This window comes from Ovis canadensis, chromosome 4 (genome assembly GCF_042477335.2).
Source record: "Ovis canadensis isolate MfBH-ARS-UI-01 breed Bighorn chromosome 4, ARS-UI_OviCan_v2, whole genome shotgun sequence".
NCBI lineage: Eukaryota > Metazoa > Chordata > Mammalia > Artiodactyla > Bovidae > Ovis > Ovis canadensis.
Window position 1 is genome coordinate 51,353,341 of NC_091248.1, and position 23,624 is coordinate 51,376,964.

The 23,624-nt window shown below is 34.4% G+C and overlaps 1 protein-coding gene across 1 annotated transcript in view; it reads left to right on the forward strand.

Annotated features, from left to right (window-relative positions):
• SEMA3A (semaphorin 3A) overlaps positions 1-23,624 on the forward strand; it is a 242,456-nt gene that overhangs the window by 193,111 nt on the left and 25,721 nt on the right. Inside the window, exons 11-14 of the mRNA XM_069586654.1 lie at positions 2,947-3,166; positions 7,351-7,442; positions 16,513-16,554; positions 21,675-21,832. Coding sequence (XP_069442755.1) covers positions 2,947-3,166; positions 7,351-7,442; positions 16,513-16,554; positions 21,675-21,832 — 512 coding nt within the window. The remainder of the gene's footprint in view (positions 1-2,946; positions 3,167-7,350; positions 7,443-16,512; positions 16,555-21,674; positions 21,833-23,624) is intronic.

Sequence of the window (23,624 nt, forward strand, 5' to 3'; positions counted from 1 at the left end):
ACCTTGAAATTCCACATTTAACGACGTGTTCTTCAGAGGCATCAGTGTTTAAGTTCAGTGCCTACCAGTAGTTATTACCCATAATTTCTGAAAAATAGAAACTGAACAGATAGCTTTTCTTATTTTCTTTTCTGAAAGGGATATAGTAAAAATGGCTTTCATGGAGAGCTGAGACAGTTAAGATATACCTGGACTTGTTCTCTTTGATCATGGTAAAGGCTCAAGAATTGCCATTAAGTAGGAGGAAAACATTTTTAACCAGTATTTTCTTCCTGTGAAAATCCCTCAAATAGGTAAAGAAGATATGCAAGAAATAAAAATACCTCATGGAACAGGGCCCCCATGTTTTAACAGATGCTGTCTACTCTCACTGGCCCCTCTCCTCCAGCAATCCTAGGCACACTCCAGCTCAAAAAAATTGGACAGAGCTCATAATAAAACCAGATTTAAGCCTACAGTTTAAAGTAGGGAGAAAAAAATCAATATGGTCAAAAGTAAGCAAAGTCATCAATATGATGTCAGAAGTTCTAAAATATGTGGATGGATTCATCCAGTGCAACATTTTCTAACCCTAAAAATCTTTAAGGAAATAATTTCATATGATGAAAAAACTTGTTCTTTAAATTTGTTTGTTTAATTTCACATGAGTTTTATTGTTTAATTCAAATAAATACTGTTTTTATATGATTTTATTGGACATAGAATGCTTTTTAATCTTATTTGTTTTCTGTATTGCTAAAATTACTTATTAGCATTTCGTAAAGGTTACTTCTAGTTGATGGATTTTGTAAATAAAAAATTAAATAGACTTTCAGAAGAATAAATGAATAAGATAGAATATCCATTGATTATAAGAAGCCAAATGGTTTTATAAAAATGTGTATGATATTTACTCCATTTCTTAATGATCAACTGTTTTACTTTGTTGATGGACAGTTTTATAACTTATGGCTGTTTTTAATTTCTCTGACTAATTAATGTCAGTGTATTCTAATTATAAACTTGCTCTGGGCTTACTTCAACAAACTTGGTGAAAGTCTTCCATTAGATACTGTGCTTTTATTTGGAGCTGCAGAGTATTTGATCTGAAGATGTCTATAGTGTGTTTAGAATTAATAGCAATTAAAATTTTACTTTGTGTCAGGCCTATTTATATGTATATGTATATTATATTCAGTAGGCCAATTATTGTCCCCATCTTACAGATCAAGACTCTGAGGCAAAGAAAGGAGCCAGGACTAATTCAGGCAGTTTGGTTCTAGAGCGTGAATTCTCACCCATTATTCACAGATAGTTGTTATAACATGGAAAATCATGGCAGCAATTTGCACCAAGTGCTGGAGGCAGAAGGCAGAAGGCCTTAATTCCTTCTCTAAGCCAGGAGTTAGAGAAGGGCTTCCAAGAGGAGATAGCACCTTGCCCTGTGAATAAAATTCACTTAGATGAATCCATTAATTTCAAAAGTGGGCTTCTGAGAATATGCCATTCCATCAACACTACTGGAGAAAAACACAGTAAATGGCCTTCAAACAGTGTGTCAATAGAATGGCATTTTCTTTATTTTTAAACAAAAACCTACAGCTTAAGTAGTACTAAATACAATGATAAAAGCTAGGCAAGAGAGTGAGACAAATTATAAGATAAAAATCTAAAATAAATAAATCTCTTAATATGTAATCTTACATTTCTAATTTTTTGCAGGTTATTTCTAAATGGTGGTAGAAAAGCAAAAAAAAATAATGTCATAAAATATGTTTTATTGTTTCTTTTAGGAGTTTATACAGCTATACAGCTACTTGATATTTCATTAAATATTTTTTAAATTTACTAAAACAGAAATAATTCCCTAAATCCCTTAACTGATATATTAATGTGTTATTGTGTGTATATCTGGTTACTATATACATATATATTCATAGTTAGATAGACACTCTTCCCATTTCAAAACAAGTTTTATTTATTTCATTTCTCATGAATTATTAATGATCTATATCAAGGTAATGACAAAGACAATTGATTTCTCCTTCTAAGCCTCTTGCAAGATCAGGAACCACTTAATTACATTTCAGCTTTCAAACTCTTAAACTAAATGGCAGAAATTACCTAAGTGTAAGGCAAAAAAGCAAGAAACGGTGATATTGTACTCTAAAAGCTTTTACCATATAACTAAATGCAATGAAAAAGAGACAGACTAAAATCGGAATTTTCTTGTTTCTGTTTTATTGCCCTAAATGGAGCATTTAAGTCAGAGGTGATGTCATGGCAGTATACAACACTGCATTCTGTCTGGCTTTCTATGGCCATCATCTTTTCTGCTTGCTCCAGTGTGTTTGGTCAGTTTCTGTGCCATACAAATTGGTAACACTTTGAGTAACACATCTTCTTTTCCCTAAAGTTACTGTAATTATTAATGAAATAATATTTTTGGTACTTTTGTAGTATTTTTTCAGGGTTATATTAAAATAAAGCAATAAAGAACAGTTTATATTTTCTTCATTTGAAAGGAACATATTTATGTTTAGCATGATATCATAGGGAAATATGAATGTATCCAAGAAAATTATTGACTTTTTCTAAACTAAGGATTAATTACATTCAGTGATAACATATTTCATTCACTATCAAATTCTTCATTGATAACGTAATGTAGATGGTATTGTCACTAATAAAAAGCATCAGACTTGTGTACCCTGAGTTCACTAGATACATTTATAGTTCTTGGTGAGAAATGATGACATCCCATTGAGACTTAGGATATGTTTAGAAAATATATACTACATATTATATCTACTAATTTAAGTAACATTATTTTATTTTTGATTTTAACAGTTACTTTAAAAAAAATTGCAGATTTAAATTCTAGACAATTGAGGCCATATAATATATAAATTATAATCCTATTCATTATATTGTAATCAAAAGATATTATTCTCTTTATTTTAATAGTGTCCCAGTAAAACTTTTGGTGGATTTGACTCTACAAAAGACCTTCCTGATGATGTTATAACATTTGCAAGAAGTCATCCAGCCATGTACAATCCAGTATTTCCTATCAATAACCGGCCGATAATGATCAAAACAGATGTAAATTATCAGTTTACACAAATTGTGGTAGATCGAGTGGATGCAGAAGATGGCCAGTATGATGTCATGTTTATTGGAACAGGTAAATGTTTTAACTTCAGCTCTAAATGTTCTTCCAGAACATTGCATTTAACTAATTAAGTATACTAAAAACGGAGGGAATGTTTCATAGTCACTGTCAAGGTATGCTATGCTGTGCTTAGTCATTCACTCATGTCTGACTCTTTGTGACCTCATGGACTGTAACCCGTCAAGCTCCTCTGTCCATGGGGATTCTCTCAGCAAGAATACTGCAGTGGGTTGTCATGCCCTCTTCCATGGGATCTTGCCAAACAGGGATCCAACCCAGGTCTCCCACATTGCAGGCTGATTCTTTACCATCTGAGCCACCAGGGAAGCCCAGAATACTGGACTGGATAGACTGTCCTTTCACCAGGGGATCTTCCCAACCCAGGAATTGAACTGGGGCTCAGGGTATAGTTAACCTCTGATAAATGACTAAAAAAACCCTGAACATTGTCCCATTCTAATGTGTCATATTTTTAGACAAGTTGACATTATTAACTTAAATCTCCTTTTCAATCAAAAGTTGATAAGTTTAATCAGGTAAAGATAATGATTAGGTGAACAATCAGTGTCTATAATTGAGTCATAACTCTTTTTTGACCAGTGGTTTTTCAGGACAAAGATATTGCTCAAACCATGCATAAAATTCCCAAGACAGTCAATAAATGTTCTATAATATACTGATGCAAAACTATCTGAACTTTAAAATTATCATAGAGTGCAAAAACCTTCCAGAAAATAAATTTTGGCAACAAAATTTGTTTAGTCTGTTTACCATACAATGAGAAACAAAACAAAGCAAACCAAACTTCATCAGAAAAACAACAAAGTGGACATAAGGAATCAGCATATACATTTTAGATTCATTGCTGCATAAATTTAACAGTATATCTTACCAATTATGTGACTAGAAACAAGTATTTTGTAGGTAGGTATATTTTTAGAATGAATTCTATTGCTGCTATAACATATTACTCTATTTCCCCCTTACTCTCTTTAATAATACTATTTTGAAAGCACCAGTTACAAATCTGAAGCTTGCTACTTAGGGTCAGATTCCAAGGTAATAAATTCCTGGTCTCCATTAACGTTAACTGACATAAATCAGTGGGAAACAGAGTGAGTGCTCCACTGAAATCTTGTGTAATAACATTTATTTTCCCTTGGTGAGAAACAGAGAAAAAAATTGCATTAACTATAGGGGAATGGCACCTGTGCAGTAAGTGCTTTGAAGACTTAAAGTTTTATAACAAAAATTGTGAAATACTTAATGTTATCAGGTGTAACAGTGTCAGGTTCTGAGCAATACATTATAGTTTCCTTTTATGAGGGAGAAAGTTTCTCTATCAAATTAAAGAATCCCAGTGAGACTTGGAGTTCAGTAAAAGTCAATGAATTGCAAGTATCAACTTCTGGTTATAAATATCTTGAGAAATTATAAGATGATAGGATTTCTCTTCAATAAATAGTAGTTTGTCATTTAATGTCAAATTATAATTAGATCTCTCTACAGAGTAGTTAAGCTTGTTCGATAAAGTCGCACTTGCCTTTTTCTTCACCTCTGGCCTTTAATATAGAAAAGTCCCCCACTCATTGTCACTGCAACAAAAGCTTGCTTCTGGCAGTTTGACCAAAGAAATCCAAGCTTGAGTTTTCAGTTCTTCTTGGGACATGAGCTGTCTTTAAAGGAACCAATTTTATGAGCATGTTGAACATCTGATGTTGTGGATGGTTATTGGTCAGCATAGAACAGGGTCATCTGTCAGCAAAGTAAATTGATTACAGTAATTTTACCTTTTAACTAAGTTGCACATTGATCCTGGTTGAGTAATCTGATTCAATTTGTGTGAAATTGTTTGAAATACTACTCAGTAAAACTTGATCTGGAACACAGATAAGGTTATGTTTGGATACTGGAGACCGATCAGAGGCACAGAGTAGATTAACCTAATTTACCTTTAATCTTTGGTGTTATGAGTAGTCTAAGGTCCTGTAAACATAGAAAGACCCTCTTAAAAGACAGCTTTAAAAAAAAAAAAAAACTTTTCAAGGGATACACTAGCCGCCTTTCTTGAGCTCACATACCACATCATATTGATCCCCTGAAAATGGTTATCTGTGGTATGAATACTCTGAATTATTTTTATGGTGTAACATTTTTTACAGACAAGATTTTTCTTCTCAAATAATTTGTCTGTTAAACTTGATTAAAATGAGCCATCCATAGCTAAAAATAATTCCATTTCATAACTGATGAAAAGGAATATCAAAGAGTCAAATTTTTGAATTTCATAAATCCCTGTTCTTTCTTCTGTCAAGAATAGGAATGCATCGCTAAATACTGGAAAATTAGGCTTCCCAGGTGGTGTAGTTGGTAAGGTTGGTAAAGAATATGTGTGTCAATGCAGGAGATCCAAGAGATGTGGGTTAGATCCCTGGGTTGGGAAGAGACCCTGGAGTCAGAAATGGTAACCCACTGCAGTATTTGTGCCTGGAAACTTCCATGCACAGAAATGCTGGTGGGGGTTGCAAGAGTCAGACACAACTGAGCATGTACACAAGTAGCTTCTTAACCCAACTTAGAGTAAAAATGGCAACTCTTATCATTAAAACACTTTGTATCTTTTAGCAATGAATAAACAATACTTGAAATCTCTATTAAAAAGGATTCACTTTAACAGTTATTTTATTATTTATAATGATGAATTTAAATTTTTTAAGCACTCTAATATGTTAATATGTTAATTAAACCAAAGCCAAAATTGATTAGGCCAAATATTGAAAAACACTCTAATAAGTAATCTAGTATTTATTATGAGAAGTCAGATTAGCACTAAATGGTCATTGAGCTGTCTTTTTAGGGACCTCTAAGTACTAAAGCCTTCCTCATGGGAAGATGGTGAGCAGTTGGGCTCTGAAGCTCAACTACTTTTGTTGCTTGGCAACATTGCTTCCATTTTGCTTGAATATTAAATATTGATAGTAGTTCCTGATTTCATAACAAGAACGAGAAAAACTTGTCATGTCAAAGTGTAATTTTTCTTTTTAATTTTTTATTGGATGAAAGATTCTTCAGTTTCTATAGTGCTTTAAATTTTCAAAAGTTTCACACAGATGATTCCATATAACCCCATAATAATCCTTTTTTGCTCCTACCCCTATACTGTCCCTCCCCCATTCTCTCTTCCCACTGTTAACCACTCATTTTGTTCTCTATATCTGTGAGTCTGCTTATTCTTTTGTTATATTCTAGTTTGTTGTATTTTTTAGATTCCACGTATAAGATAGATAGTGTTTGTCTGACTCATTTTACTTAGCATAATGCCCTCCAAGTCCATCAATATTGCTATAAATGCAAAATTTCTTTCTTTTTATGGCTGAGTAGTATTCCATTGTATATACAACAATCTCATGGATGGAGGAGCCTGGTAGACTGCAGTCCATGGGGTCGCAAAAAGTCGGATGTGACTAAGTGACTTCACTTTCTCTTTTCACTTTCATGCATTGGAGAAGGAAATGGCAACCTACTCCAGTATTCTTGCCTGGAGAATCCCAGGGACCGCAGAGCCTGGTGGGCTGCTGTCTATGGGATCACACAAAGTCGAACACGACTGAAGTGGCTTAGCAGCATACACATACCACATCTTCTTTATCCATTCATCTGTTGACAGACACCTAGGTTATGTGCATACCTTGGTAGTTGTAAATAACACTGCTGTGAATATGGGAGTGCATGTATCTTTTTAAGCTAGTGTTCTTGGTTCTTTTCTGATATGTACCCAGCAGTATGGTTGTTCTGATTTTAGTTTTTTGACAAGCCCCTATACTGTCAAATTGATACTATTTTTAATTTCTTTTTTTTTTGAGACACCTGATAATTGAGATTAAAAATAAAAATAATCCAACCTAATGATTATATATATATATATTTTAATAACACAGGTTTAGAATAAAACCACCTTCAAAGCTTCATTTATTTCTAAAATATTCAGTTGTTTTTATTCCATAGCTACATTTATATTTTATCTAGTTTCATGAAATACATTTGAATATATATTACTAATGCTATACCAATAAAATAAATTTTAAAATGCTGACATCAAAATGCCATTCTTTCTATTCAATTACTGATATAATTTATTAGCACTAAACTCTCTTTAGATCTGTTTAAATTGTGGTGTTCTGTACTTTCTTTCAAAGATGTTGGAACTGTTCTTAAAGTAGTTTCAATTCCTAAGGAGACCTGGCATGATTTAGAAGAAGTTCTGCTTGAAGAAATGACAGTTTTTCGGGTGAGTGCTGCTTAATTTCAAGTGTCAACAAGTTCGCTTGTATGTCCTTCCCCTAGGACAGCTGCACACTGATCTTGGTATGGACAAGTAGTCTAGCATACCCTTCTAATTAGCCTGTCAATTAAAAAGCCAGACTAGTCAAAATAAACCTTGAAACTTTCAATGCTAGTTAAATCTAAAAATGTAAAGAAATATATCCTTGGCTCATATTTTGTTTTCTCAGTGATAAATTATATGATTTACATTTTATACTATTAATATAAGTTACCTCACTGAACAAACTCTGTGTGCCTCCCGCCTCCCAAATCCCTTCTTTCACACTTTATGGTATAACTGGGGTGACAGATGACTTCCATGAATGTATTAAAGAAATACATTCAGAATGAAGACATTTCAGTAATTTAAAAAATCTTATTTGTGAGTTGTTTTATCACATTTTTATAAAGAAATCACTTGTTAGCAAAAGAAAATGTTGACGGTTTTCCTATCACTGGTGGAAAATTTGTTACAAATTCCTAGTCTTTACAAGTAAGAAAGGTCCTGGTAGTTGTCCCCTTGTTGTGAATCACTTATGGCTCAGCTAAGTCTATACAAGACTGGGGGTAGAGGCAGCAGTTCATGTGTTGCAGTGAGAGAAGAGAAGTAAAGTGATTTACCATATACCACAGTCCTTTTTTCCGTTTAGAAAATCAGCCAGGAGGAAGTTTGAATTGAAGCACACCTTGGTATGAATTATTTATGAAACGTAACAGAGAAATGATGCCTATCAAAGGTGTTATTTCAGTCTTTGATAGAAGAAGGTAAAAATAATCAAACAATTATAACTAAAAATAAATTGAATTATTGAGTGGACAGAAAATGAGAAATGTCGGATCTAGTCTCACAACTCAAAATTACCTTATTTAGTCTCCAGGAATCTCACACACTTTATCTATAAAGTGAAGTGCCTGTATTGAAATTTTCAGTTGATAAAATATTTTGATTGTAAGCAAAATCTTCCCAAGACTTCTTTTAACCCTGTACTTATTAACTCAGTAGGGCTTTTGCTGCCTATTTCAGTAATTGTTTGAAGAGAAAATAAAGTAAAATATGGCAAGTTCCTAATTGATATTGATTCAGGTAAAATTGTAATTGGCTTTGAAACATGTAACTGATAAATCATGACACAGACACCTAGTAGTAACTAAGAAATGTTCTACTGGGAAGGTCTTAGGTTCCTGAATCATACCTACATAATAGTTCTGTTTGGACCACAAACAGTACATCTGCGCTTTCCCATCAGTATAGACAGGGAAAATAATACCTATCTCACAAGAAAGCTAGAAGAATTAGAGACACTATCTGTGGAATCTCCAGGACAGTGCTAGTTACTGTGCTCAGAATCTTATCGTCAATATAGTTTTATTTGTTGTAGTTTGTCTACAGTGAATATAAGCTGCATTTACAGTAGCTTTCTCTGCTAATCCTTGGTTTAAGTCTTAAAATCACACACTCATTATAATTCTGCTACGATTTTTAAAAATTAAGTACTTGGACCTTATTTTTGTCTGTTACAGAATGATGACTAACTCCTATCTTTCACTGCCTCCCATTTCAGAATTTACATATTGATACTTTAGCCTACAAATTCAAAAATACAGTTATCCAAATGGAATGTGTCAGTCGTATAGAGTCCATTTAGATTTAGCAAACAAATTATAGACACTTAGAGTCGGACACGACTGAACAACTTTACTTTTCACTTTCATGCATTGGAGAAGGAAATGGCAACCCTCTCCAGTGTTCTTGCCTGGAGAATCCCAGGACGGGGGAGCCTGGTGGGCTGCCATCTATGGGGTCGCATAGAGTCGGACACGACTAAAGCGACTTAGCAGCAGCAGCAGCAGCAAGAGGCAGATATATAAATTTTCTTATATCCATTATTGGGTCTCCAGAGCCTAAAATATGTATTCAACCAGCATTTGTTAAATGAATAAAGAAATCATTTTAAAAATAAAGGAGTTTAAAGTCTTCTCTAGGGAAACCCTCCTTAAAGTGAGGTGCCAGAGTATGAGGAAGATAAACCAAGAACAGCAACAAGTTATCCTGCTTGATTATATCCCATATTATTTTCTAGTAGAAAAAAATTTTTACCAATTATTTTTTTTTTGCAAATCTATATTGCCACCACCATGCAAATAAAGTTATAGGAGATACTAAAATATTATGTTAACTTTAGAATTTCTTAATTGTTTCCAGAATCTTTTACTTTTGGATTTGTCATGGTTCCTCTGCATATTCCCTTCAGTTACTGTATATTATTATAACAAGTTTCATTTACTAATTCAACTCTAAACAAACATGTCCACCATTGTTCTGGCACAGTGCTAAGTTCTAATGAATCAGGGATGAACACTATAAACATGGTCTCTGACCTTACCTAGCTTAGAGACTCTTTCTAACATGTTATCCCTCATAGTTTCAAGTACTTGATTTATTATTAGTCCAATTAAGTTTTATCTTATAGAATTGTATTGCTATGTCATGCCATTAAATAAGGTTCTTTTTTCTATCATTTAATTGGAATATATATAATTTTGTAGTAATGCTATATTCTAGCTAATTTTCATTCCTTGTATCTCTGGGATTTTAAGTTGATATTTCACATCTTATCTTATCTTAGATTTGTTTTAGTAAATCAAAACAAGTTTTAGTTTAAAAATGCTACTTCAAGCTGTTAAATGACTTTCAGCAAAATCTTCAGAGATGGGAAGCCAACAATCTTGCAAGCACAAATATTTAATGTCTACTAGATTTTATTAGTATTTTGCAATTTCCAAAGGATTACACAATCTAATTATACCTGTAATAATTACTGAATGATTTCTGCGTGGTTTAAGATGTCATGAGAGAAGTTCTTTATCAATTTTTAACAATTAGGTATAAATAAGTAATAATATGCTTTCATGGAAATGATTGTTTATGAATTTATGATTTTATGAAAAGATTGTTTGCAACATAGGGACGCATCTTCCTCAGATAAATATTCCATTTCTCTCCCATGTTCTCTGCCATGCATTGTTGTCATTATTATTTCTTTGGCACTCAAGTAGACAAAATGTATTTGGGCAGAGTTTAAAGAAATATTTACTTTCAACATTCTATTCTATCAGGCAAAGTTCATACGTATATTGTGGTCTAGCAATTGGAATATTTCACTGTCAAACTTTGTTTAATTTTGCGGAAGGAGGGCAAAAAACATAACACATTAAAGCAATTTCTATATACACTGAAACTAGCAGAGAAATGTTATAGTTTCCTTATTTTTATTTGAGCCTTGCAAGTTACTCCATTTAACATACAATTTAAAAGGGTTAACTAAAGCACTATGTTGATTTGACAAGGTGAATAGACAAGGAACAGATTTAGGGTCCTGGTGGTATCTGATACTCTTGGATTTTAAAAAGAAAAACATTAATGTCAACCAAACAGTTAATTTTACCATAATATCATCTCCAAGAGACCATATTCCCTATGTATCTTTGCTAGTCTGAATGACCAACCTCATATAAAATTCTAATTAAAGCCAGTACTGTGTCCATTGCCATTTTGAGGTTGGTTTTAGGAAAACACCCTGGCTAATCACAGGACATTCCAGTGGTTCTAGTTACATTAAGATACTTCTATTCTGGGTGAAATCAAATCCCAATCAGAGTATAATAAGAAGAATATTCCTCAGTGATAAAATTTCCATTTTAGAGTAAAGTTTTATTGGGAAATAAGAGACGAAATAAATTGGCTTCTCAGGAGGCTTAGACAGTAAGGAATCTGCCTTCAATGCAGGATTTACAGGTTTGATCCCAGGAAGATTCCCTGGAGAAGAGAGTGGCTACCCACTTCAGTATTCTTGCCTGGAGAATTTCATAGACAAAGAGTCAGACACAATTGAGCAGTTAACACTTTCATTTTCATAGGACTCTAGAAATTAGTTTAAATAGCTATCATATATTCAAAATGGTATTAAAGTACTAAGACACAAACCTATTTCAAATATTACTTGTAACATAAACTTGTGATTGAATCTCAATTACTGTGATATTCCAAACAAATTGGTTAAAGTCAGTTGAGCCTCAACTTCTTCGTCAGTTTTTTTGTTTTTCTAATTAAGGTTACTAGTCAATTGTAGCTGTTATTAACTAGTTAAATAAATGACAATCTCATTTAAAATAATTGCTTGAAAATCCTAAATCTAGGCCTTGTTAAAAATAGTCAAAAGCTATAAAACTAGAAATATGCTGATTTTTCTTTATGCACTTGAGTTTTTTTTTTTTCCAGTCCAAGTAGGGTTTTACTTTTAATACAGTGACTGGTTACATCAAGTTGCAATGCATTTAGTACAGCGGATTTTATTTATACTGCTATTGACTGCAAAGGATTGCAAGGCATTTACATAGATAATGCATTCATTTTAAACCCAATTTATGCAGTATTCCATGAACAGCTGAGCAAACAAATGAAAGAGTTTAATTTTCATTCAAATGTAAAACATAATTGATGCTTCCCAAAACCTAGTCAGTTAACTCATTCTAAAGGAGCTTCAGCATGCTTAGCATCCAGAGAGTGCTGTCTGATTCTCCTGGGGTCAGCAGGTTGAAGAGCTCTGCAAGTGTGAAAGTTTAATAAGGAGTAGATTTAAAATATCTGAAAAATATATATATATATAGCAAATTAGAGTCATAGAAAATCTTGAAAAGATGCTAAGTTTTTAATTTCATTTTTACTCGAACTCCAGTTAAATTTGCAATTAAAACCTGTTTCATGAAAAAAATGCTTATAAAGCTACATCTGTTTTAAATGGAAGTCATATATTCACTACCAACTAGGCTCAGGAAAAAACACAGCTTATTTAAATGGATGTCATCTTAATATATTGTCTGTTAAAATTCAACCACAGGCAGCATGTAGTACATCCTATTCCAAACTGTTTCATGATCTAAAATATAAGTAAGCTGCTTTTAATAAAGAGATTCTAGGATCTTAATTTAAGAACTTTGAAATCATTATATGGCACAGTGGAGTTTCTTGTATATTGAGGTTTGTTTTGTTTTACAATTTATATATAAAGTGATCACTTCAGTCTACCTTACAGACATTTTAATTTTGTATTGTCGATGTATGTGAAATGTGTGAAAATTCACCAGCTTCACTTATAGATAGTTTCACTGAAGTTGTTTGAAAAGAGCCTAGACATAGCTAACTTTAATTTTAATTATACTACCTGTTAATTCTCTAAGAAGTACTTTCCTTGCACCTTGGCTATAAAATTTACTTCACGAAAATCTCCATGAAGTTAGCTGCTTACACACATAACAACATAACCATTTTCCCTGTGAAACTGTTGGAATGGAAGAAGCTGCTGTGGAATATTTTTCTGCTTTAAATTCTTTGTTTGGATTCACTGATTCCAATATCATGTAAACCTAAATATAACAATCAGTTTTGTCTTTTAAAACTAAAAATCTATGATGACTTGGTCCCTTGATTTTTGTGATTTGATGGAATAAATTTCAAAAATCTTATCTCTATATAGAGAAAATTGATAGATATTCCTTTCATCATAGTTGTCTTTATGATTGATAGTTCCTATAGAAATTTGTTATCTATAATGTTATTAAGCTATGAAAATGGGTAACTGTGGGGCAATTCTAAATTATCCTATCAAATTAATTTACATCCTAAATCATTTGTCTCATTTATGTCTCAGGCAGGTAGTCTTAAATCTGTTAAGAAAATTCTATGCTCAGCTTAGATATCAGAGTTTGAAGTGGAAATCTATAGCAATAGATCTATAGCAATCTATAGAATCTGCAATTCTATAGCTCATAGGAGATAATTAAAACCACAAGTGTGGATAAACCCATCAGGAAAAGAATGTAGCATCCAAGGAGGAGTGGATAGGAGTCAGTAAGGAAAGGCAAACACATGAAGAATGACTAGAGATAGGAAAAACCCTGAAAAAATTAAGAATAGTTAATAAAGAGTTCCAAGGCATAATGAAATCTAGAGGAAGCAGTCAAGAACTGAGTGGTCACTAGTGCTATATCAAACAGGAAGTCCAGTAATAATAATAGACTGAAAGCTTCCACTCAGCACTACAGGTTATCAGTGATTCCTCCTTCTGAAAATCGTAGGCCTTCTCTTTAGAGTAAGGCCTAGACTCAGTGGGCTGAGGGATGAATGGCTCCGAATGAAACATGAGCAAGTAAAGATGGAGAGTATAGAATAATCACATTATTTTCAAATAAAATACAGATAAGCTTGAAGGGTTGGGGAAAAACTTTTTTAAAAGATGGCTCCCTGTGTCTCATACAAATTCAGTGGAAGGAACAGAGTATAATGGAGAGAGTAAATGAGATATGAGAGAAAGGGGGAAATTTGTAGGGAATTCATTTGCTCATTCCATTTTTAATAAATAATTATCAAAAACTTGTAAATATAGTTGACCTGTGAACAACTTTGGGGGTTAGAGGCACCAACCTTCTGTGCAGGGGAATGCTGCTGCTGCTGCTAAGTCGCTTCAGTCATGTCTGACTCTGTGCGACCCCATAGATGGCAGCCTACCAGGCTCCCCCATCCCTGGGATTCTCCAGGCAAGAACACTGGAGTGGGTTGCCATTTCCTTCTCCAACGCATGAAAGTGGAAAGTCAAAGTGAAATCGCTCAGTCGTGTCTGACTCCTAGTGACCGCATAGACTGCAGCCCACCTGGCCCCGCTGTCCATGGGATTTTCCAGGCAAGAGTACTGGAGTGGGGTGCCATTGCCTTCTCCGGTGCAGGGGAATATCTGAGTTTAATTTTGCAGTTGGCCCTCCATATCTCTGGTTTTTCATGCATGGATTCATCTAACTGTTGACGGTGTAATACTGCAGTGTTAACTATTGAAAAAAATCCATGTCTTTGTGGACCCGCAAAGTTCAAACCCCTTTTGTTCAAGGGACAACTGTAGGATAAGCAATCCCAGGTATATGGCAGTGAACTAAACAGCCAAAAATCCCTGTGCTAAATTAGTGTTGGGTGGTAGGTGATTGGGGAAGGCTTGGGGCAAGGAAGATAGACAGTTAAGAAAACATGACATGCCTCTTCCGTTGTCCTCACATCCTATCAGCCTAACCTCTAATTCCCACTGTGTGTCTTTCACTTTTTTCCTCCATGCTTCTCTGACAGGCAAAAGGTCAAGCAAGAGTCACAGCTAGGGGTCTGGGGGATTTAACAGCCCTGTGGGCATGCAATGAGTAACTTTTCTTGGTACTAACCTCAGTGGATAGCTTTGAGAGAGTCATTGTCTACCATCCTCAGATTTTCTCTCAGTGTTAACTTACATGACCTGCCTTTTAATTGACTTTTCCTCCTCCTTCTCAGTCCTCCTCTCTACCTTCAGACAAGAACTTTGAGGTATAGGAAGAAACGTGTAAGACACAAGATGAATATCACTATAAATCATATACATACAAAAAATGTCATATTTATGTATTTCTAGATAGTGATAAGCACTGAATAGAAAACGTGAAGCAAAGGAAGGGTATGGGAATGTGTGTGTGTGTGTGTTGGGTATATGCGTGTGCATGGGAGAGATGGGAGAGATCTGAATAAACACTATGTGATACACATGTTTGTAAAGTATTTTACATTTATCAGTTACTTTGATCATTATAGCAATCCTATGCAGAAGTTACCGTTGTATTCATTTTTCAGATGAGAAAGTTAAATTAGAAATAGTTTCTATACCACACCTAATATCAACCTTCTGATAAGATTTGTGTTACTACCATTTGAATTCATACAGTTTGACCCCTGAGTCCAACTCTTTACACTTTCTTCAGGGCATGACTTCAGGCTCTTAACAGAGAGAGAACTTTTAGGATTTTGTTCATGCCATCTAAGCCTCCTTCTCATTACCTTTCTATACCCACCTTCTCCGCCCGCCCCCCGAAGCTATCTCTTGTTAGTGTTGTGTTTGTCACTGATGAAACAGGATGGATTGGAGTTTAGTGAAAGTGAATCTAAGAGAACATACTCAAATATGTTTAGGTAAATAGTATTTTGGTGGTCTGAGTTCATCAGAGAACAGCGTTTGTTTATGCAGCCTACATATGCTTATAATAGGCTTTAACAGAATACTTTAATAAGTGTGCTGGTGATTATTTCTTCTCTAATCATGACTTCTCTACATTAGTCTGTTGATAGAAATTAAAGAGATTATGTTCTTCTGCAGAGACCTGAATGTAGACCTTTGCACCTTAAATAGTCATTTTAATAATTATGAAGTAATATCATCTCAACCAAGCTCTTACAGTTCTTGACAGCTGGACAACAGCTCTATACCCTCAGCTCATCCTTGGTGCTATTAGGAACCGGTCTGACATTCTCACCTCAGCCACAGTGTTCTCCAGTTGAACATACAAATTTTCACAGAGCAAGATCAGACGGGGCTATTCTCAGACTGTGATAAACCAAAACAGTAACAAGTCCATTCTGTAATCATGTCTGAACACAGAAAAGAACATCAACATTGTCCAAACCATAAAAATGAACAGTCTCCCTATCTGCCCTAGTGATTGCTACTTTCCCAATAACTGCTCTAGTTTCATTCTGTATTTTCCTCCTTCTAAATAAAACTTATGAAGATACCTAATCATAGAATTACCTTTGCTTTGTGACAGCATCCAATATAAAGCGAAACCCTGCTTCCTGGAACTCCCTCAAATCACCTAAACACAAGTCCAAAATGTATTAAGTCCTTTCCATCTCTCTCTTACTGAGTCTCCCCACAGTCTCCTTTATCATAGTGAGCAGTCCACCCAATTTGATCCACAGGTATGTTCTTGATGGTCTTTAATTGGAAGATGCACTTATTGTCTGCTCCACACACGCAAGTGCCGCACACTTGTCTATGCAATTTCTTTCACATTTCTTTTTCCCAGTTATATTGCTTCTTGTAGGCACTGAAGTTATCTTTCTGAAAGTTTATGTTGGCATTCTGTAACTTTTCTAATTAACTGAACATCTCACATTTTCTTTTTTTCTTCTTTAGGAACCAACTACTATTTCGGCAATGGAGCTTTCCACTAAGCAGGTAATAACATTATACATTACAACTGCTAATCTATGTTTTGTTAACTTTGTTTCAAATAGATAAATATATTTATGATCCATCAAATTTTATAGGTTTATTAACAGTTGTTCAAAACGCAAGTGGAAAAAAAATAGTCTTACTATAAATAGCAGAATGAAAACTAAAGATAATTTCATTGCCCTCATGCTTTTGACCAGTCTCATATATGTCTCCTGGGCTTCCCAGGTGGTGCTAGTGGTAAAGAAACCGCCTACCGATGCAGGAGCCTGTAAGAGAGGCAGGGTGGATCCTTAGGTCCGGAAGATCCCCTGGAGGAGGGCGTGGCAACCCACTCCAGTATTCTTGCCTGGAGAATTCACGGACCGAGTAGATTGGCAGGCTGTGGTCCATCCGGTCGCAGAGAGTGGGGCACGACTGAAGCAGGTTAGCACCCTTGCACACATATATGTCCTATAAATATATTTATTGGATCACACGCATGCAATGTCACTTCAGTCCTCTCCAACTCTTTGCGACCCTAGGTACTAGAGCCCACCAGACTCCTCTGTCCATGGGTTTTCCAGGCAAGAATACTAGGGTGGGTTGTCATTTCCTTCTCCAGGGAATATTCCCAACCCAGGGATTGAACCTAGATCTCCTGAGGCTCCTGCATTGCAGATGGAGTCTTTAGCGCTGAGCCACCAGGGAAACCCTCTTAGATCAGTATTTGTTGTAGATTTTCATTTATAGTATTTCCTTCTTGGCCATTGTAACATAATTTCCTCAGTAATAACTCATATTTTCATCTGTATATCCTCTGAAATAACATGGGTGAATGTTTTGGAATACAAATAAATGTATAATTTAATTTACATGTGTAAACAAACTGTATTATACAGGCTAATAAAATCATGCACTGGGCAGTATATTTTTGGAGAATTTTGACTTAGTTAATTTTACGTTTTCAGTAGTATCATGTGCTAGAGAAAACATTTAGTTTGGCTAAATAAAAAGGGAAACAGCAAAACAGTCCCTGCAAATGATAAATTATTAAACTCTTCGAATTCAAAGCTTGAGGACAGCATGTTAATAGTCTTCTCATTCCTGTTGAATGAATGCTTTGGCAGGACTCTTACGAAATGTAAATGGATTCTAAATGCTCAATGATAATGGCAAAGCAAATATGATTTTAACTTCAAATGAGTTATCTTTTCTGCAGAAGTGTTACCTAGCCTTTCTATGAGTATATCGAAGTTAACTTTAAAAAAATGACTTGGATCCTGATTTGAGATTAATTATTAAATAACCTAGGAGAAATAGTCAAAAAGTAGTTGGGAGCTTCTCACTCTCTGAAGTGAAAACTTACACACAAAATTGTTTAATATGAGATTGATTTGGCAGATCTTATTTCTGATGGCAGATCTTGCTTGCATGTTTTATCTCTAACCATGCCATTTTTTGTCATACAAGATGCTAAAATACCGTGCTAGTAAAACTTAGTAGATACCTTTTCAACACATTTGTATTAAAATACATTGATAATCTCCAAGATATTTAGAGAAATCCAGAGTGCAGATATTATTGACCTGATACTGTCATCTTATACTTCATAAGTATGTGTTCACCTGTTCTTGTAATCTAAAAACTGTCAAATGTTGGCAAGGAAATCCGGGGAGTTCCAGGATGGTAGCTAGACTGGGATATTCTTTCCTGTAATGATTTTTAAAACTATCTATTTATTCTCTGCTGGACTTTGTCAGTCTTAATTAAATTGCATTCAGTTTTGTAAACTATCTCTTTCTGACCTACCTTAAGAATGGCCCATTAAATGCACCACATTTTACCAAAAAACAAAAACAATTTGTCAACCTAAAATACTAGGTTAGAAGACAGTAACTCTAGCCTTCATTTTCCATTACTGGAGTTTGACTTCCTTCAGACGTGAGTCAATTTCATTTATGCTTGTGGAAATTTTAAAAGTGAGGCAATAGTATCAAGAGGGACAAACATGTTGCAACTAATTTTCTGGATAAATGGACTCATAACCTGCTTATGACCTGCAACTTATTAGGAAGGATAGTGAGAAAGCCTGTGGTGATGTTAAATTGGGTAGAAAAAGCACATCAGGTTATTTGCTGGTTACTGGATTATGCTCAATGGTGCCTGCAAGCCTCCCCTACATTTCATTTAGATGGCATAATTTATTTGCAAGTCATTAATAGTACAGCAGAATAATTATAAAATGAAAACTACATTGATTGTATTAAATTTTTGCCATTTTATCACACTTTAGGTTATCATTACAATGATTTCAGTTGCCATATTTTTCATTTCATATTTTTCTCAGGTATTATTTCTCTGATTTTCAGCCAAAGGGATCTAACAGATGTAGAATGTATTATTTGTATAAGAACTCCTTTATTACTCAATGCCATATTCATAGAAATCTATAAGTATGAAGTTCTTTCATGTTTCTTAAAAGTTATTGGTCAAACATAGAAGTCTTTTTCTTTTGTATGACCAACTTGTTCAATCGCTTTTTAAATAGTTATGTCCACAGTATATGGTTTGGCATATCTTACATTCACCAGTGTCAGACAGGCTTCTAGATACTGCTGCTGCTGCTGCTAAGTCGCTTCAGTCGTGTCCGTGTCCGACTCTGTGCGACCCCATAGATGGCAGCTCACCAGCACCCCCCACTACCACCGCCCCACCCCCGCCGCCTGTCCCTGGGATTCTCCAAGCAAGAACACTGGAATGGATTGCCATTTCCTTCTCCAATGCAAGAAAGTGAAAAGTGAAAGTGAGGTTGCTCAGTCATGTCTGACTCCTAGTGACTAATTTATTGTTTAAATATTATGCTTGTTTCATTTTTTTATCACACTGAGATTTCTTGCCTTCTTTTTTCTGCCACTTAATTTTTTTTAACTGAAGGATAATTGCTTTACAGAATTTTTTGGTTTTCTGTCAAACATCAACAAGAATTAGCCATAGGTACACCATGCCCACTCCCTCCTGAACCTCCCTACCATCTCCCTCCCCATCCCACCCTTCTAGATTGTCACAGGGCCCCTGTTTGAGTTCCCTGAGGCATATAGCAGGTTCCCAGTGGCTGTCTATTTTACATATGATATTGTAAGTTTCCATGTTACTCTCTCCATACATTTCACCCTCTCCCTCCTCCCTATACAATCTAAGTTCATTTTTTAAAGATGCTTTTGGAAGAGAGAAATAATAGGAGGGGGAAAAGTTCTTTGCATTAGTTAAGTTCTCTGTTAACAGTTAATAATAATTTGAGAAATATTATCACATGCAGGTTCTGTAGATGCTATAAGAGGGGTGCAAATCAGATTCATTTTCTTTCTTTTCTTTTCAACAAAAAGGCTTAATAATATTTCATCTTACTCCCAGAGACTTTAACTATCATTTCTTAATTTGCTGTGGTTTGTAGCATCTTTCAACATAAAAATACAAGGTGAATATACTGAGAAATTGAACATCTGTAATGTATACCATATTCCATATACTATACTGGAATATTATTTAAAATAAATATTCTTCATTTTACTGAAATGGAATAAGTAATATTTATCAGGATTACTACCTCCATAATAGTTTAGTTTTTATTGTATTATTTCTTCCCCGTTTCTTTTCCCTGTTTTGTGTTAGCATATAAGTATGTTGGTTAGCTTTAAGCATATAATTATTTTCTATAAAATGCTCCTTACCGTCAATAATTTCTTAGGTTCTGATAGATACTTTATCTTCATTCAACCATATCTGCTATATGTAGTCCATCTTTGAAAGCCAACTAGAAATGCGATTTTAATTATATTCATTGCTTACTGATAGGCAGCTTATAATACTAAAAGAGCACGCCATGGTTCCAAGATGGGCTTTTCTGTAACTATTCTTTTCTATAGTGGAGAAATTAAAATACACTTTTGGGGTCTTTTTTATATGTACTATCATGTTTAAGTACATAAAAATTTTCACATTTATTTAATATTTATTATAATTATTCAATCATCTAGTACAAGAAAAGGGTGCTAGTATAGTATATAGTTTACTATATATTGACAGTAAAATATAGAACAATCACAAAACAGTTTTATTTGTATTTAATTTTGTGTTTACATAAAGTTACAACTGATATGCTACATTGGGCAACTTTGTTAAAGGTATTTTTTAACTTGTATCGAAAACCTAAACTGATCGCTGCTAGAAAGCTTTTTTCCCTCCAATTCTGGCTCCTTTGATAACTTCAAATTCATTGAGAATAACGCCAGCATAGATGTTTTATTTGGATGCATTCTTTGAATCTCTAGTGAACCATGCTTATCTTATGAATAAGGAAGTTAAGTCTTAGGAAAATTATGTGAATAGCCCAAGATCAACAGAGAGTTAATGTCAGGCAAGACCTAGAATCCAGATATGTTGATGCCCAGTATCCCGCCTTTTTGACGTTTGAGCTTTTTGTTCAAGTCCATGGCACCGACTAGTGTGTACTTGATTCCCCTATACGATGACCTTTGAGTGGGAAGTAAATTGAGTACTTGTGTTTAAAGTAGTCTTCTGGAGGCAGTGCAAAGGCAAGATGATTACAATTGAGCAAAGCTTCTTACCAATGTAAGCACCAAACTTTACCCCTTCCCTTCTTATGGGAGGGCAAACCTAAACTGAAAGTCCCCAAGAGTCAAAAGCAAAAGATCCCTGCCTCAAAACCAATCAGAATACATGGCAGGGTAGGTAATCTGGTTAATCAAATTATAAACAGCAGAATTTTAAGAAGCAAGCTAAGAGCAAACTGAAGGTTTGAATTTTTCATTGCTCAGTAATGTCATTTAATTTTTTTTTTATTTTCATGAGATTTAATTGACATGTAACTACTACTGTCTTCCTTCATCTTCCCTTATAAAATATACCTGTTTCAGTCAAATATATGGATTTCGACCTTGCTGTATTTTAGATGGTCGCATTTTCTGTCAGGCCTTTGAAATAATTACCAGAAATGAAATATTTTAAATCCACAAAGATAAATGTATGCTTGCCAAAGTATAACATTTTCTTTTTTTTTTTTAAGGAAAAAGATATTTAAAAAACAAGGTAATTTTTGTCATAACAGTAAACTCTTTCCACAGCAACAACTATATATTGGCTCTACCACGGGGGTCACACAACTCCCTTTACACAGATGTGATATTTACGGGAAAGCCTGTGCAGAGTGCTGCCTTGCCCGAGACCCTTACTGTGCCTGGGATGGCTCCTCATGCTCTCGCTATTTTCCTACTGCAAAGAGGTAGGAGGACTATTAGAAAGAAATACACTGTTTGACATTTATCTTATCTGATTTCATTTTTGGAACAGCTTCTTCATATAAGTACATCATCTCTTTATTTCTGTGTATAAAGCAAGGTGTTACAATTCAGGGAACTCTTAGATATATCCTAAACTTCTACACAAACTTGGTTTACTTTTGTTTTAGAAAACAAAAACACCATCTTAATTTGGCAAAATAATCATTTCAATGTATTCTTTACTACTCACTCAAGGCTACATTTCAATGTATTCTTTATTACTCACTCAAGGCTACCTGTTCACCAGTATTTAAGAAACAAGCAATGATAGAAAAAAGTAACATACAATGCTTACTAATATAAACCTAAAGATTAATGGTATGCACAAAACCTGTTGAAACATTTAATAGAAATTAGTATTATTACACTGATACATTACAGGGGCAGTAAACTTTGCTTTGTTTTTTATTGTAGCTAATGTTTTACAAGAAGCTGTGAACATGACATTTTTCATTGCTAGTGAGATGTGTTCTACAACATTTGGATCATTTTAAATGTTTTAGAAAATATTAGGGAAAAGAAATAACTCACATATCTAAACTAAACATTTTGATTACACATTAGATAACATTGACTGTAGTATTACATTATCTACAACTTAAAACTTTCATATATTCAGTCCATATAGGTTAAAACACAGTTACCTTGTTAATAATGATATTAAATATAAATGTATCAACCTATTCCATTTACTAAATACTCAATTTTCTTAAGCCTCCAGTATTCAGAATTGAAACAACCTATTTGTATTACTCACATGTATCTATCCACTTCATTGGAAGTTTTAATTTAAAACAAAAACTTAGTGTGGAGATAATGTGTTACTGATCAAAGAAACCCTGAATATACTAATAAATAGCAATATGATCTTGTTACAGCAGTAAAATTAATTATGATAAAGGATTTATGCTTCTTAAATCATTTAGCTCTACTGCTGCTAAGTTGCTTCAGTCGTGTCCGACTCTGTGCAACCCCATAGGCGGCAGCCCATCAGGCTCCCTTGTCCCTGGGATTCTCCAGGCAAGAATACTGGAGTAGGTTGCCATTTCCTTCTCTAAAGCATGCAAGTGAAAAGTGAAAGTGAAGTTGTTCAGTCATGTCCAACTCTTTGCGACCCCATGGACTGTAGCCTACCAGGCTTCTCCCTCCATTGAGATTCTCCAGGCAAGAGTACTGGAGTGGGTTGCCTTTCCTTCTCCAGGGGATCTTCCCAACCCAGGGGTCGGACCCGGGTCTCCCACATTCCAGGCAGACGCTTTAACCTCTGAGCCACCAGGGAAGCCCAGTTTGAACTAAAAATGTGTATTAATTTCATTCCATGTGAAATGTATAACATTGCCTAATTTAGTAATAATTCATTTGAATTTTAAGCTTTTCTTAATGAAAAATAATATAAAAATAACATTATAACTAAATCTGTAATAAGTTAAAAACATGGATATTAGTATATATTTGGAATGTTTACTGCATACTTAGTATCCAAGATTGAAGGAATTGCAATTAACATGTTTTTGTTGTACCTTGAAGATTTTACCTAATCCAATTTCATGTGTCTTTGAAAAGGATGTTTAGAGGCCTTACAATTTATATATTCTTTGTGATGGCATTTTTCAAAAGCTTAAATGGCAGTAAAAAAAACTTCCGTCCCAAATGCTTTGTGGTTCGTGTTTCACAAGTTCTTTTGTTGGCTCAATTTTGAAATGTGCACCATCTGTTTGATAGTGTCACCAATAC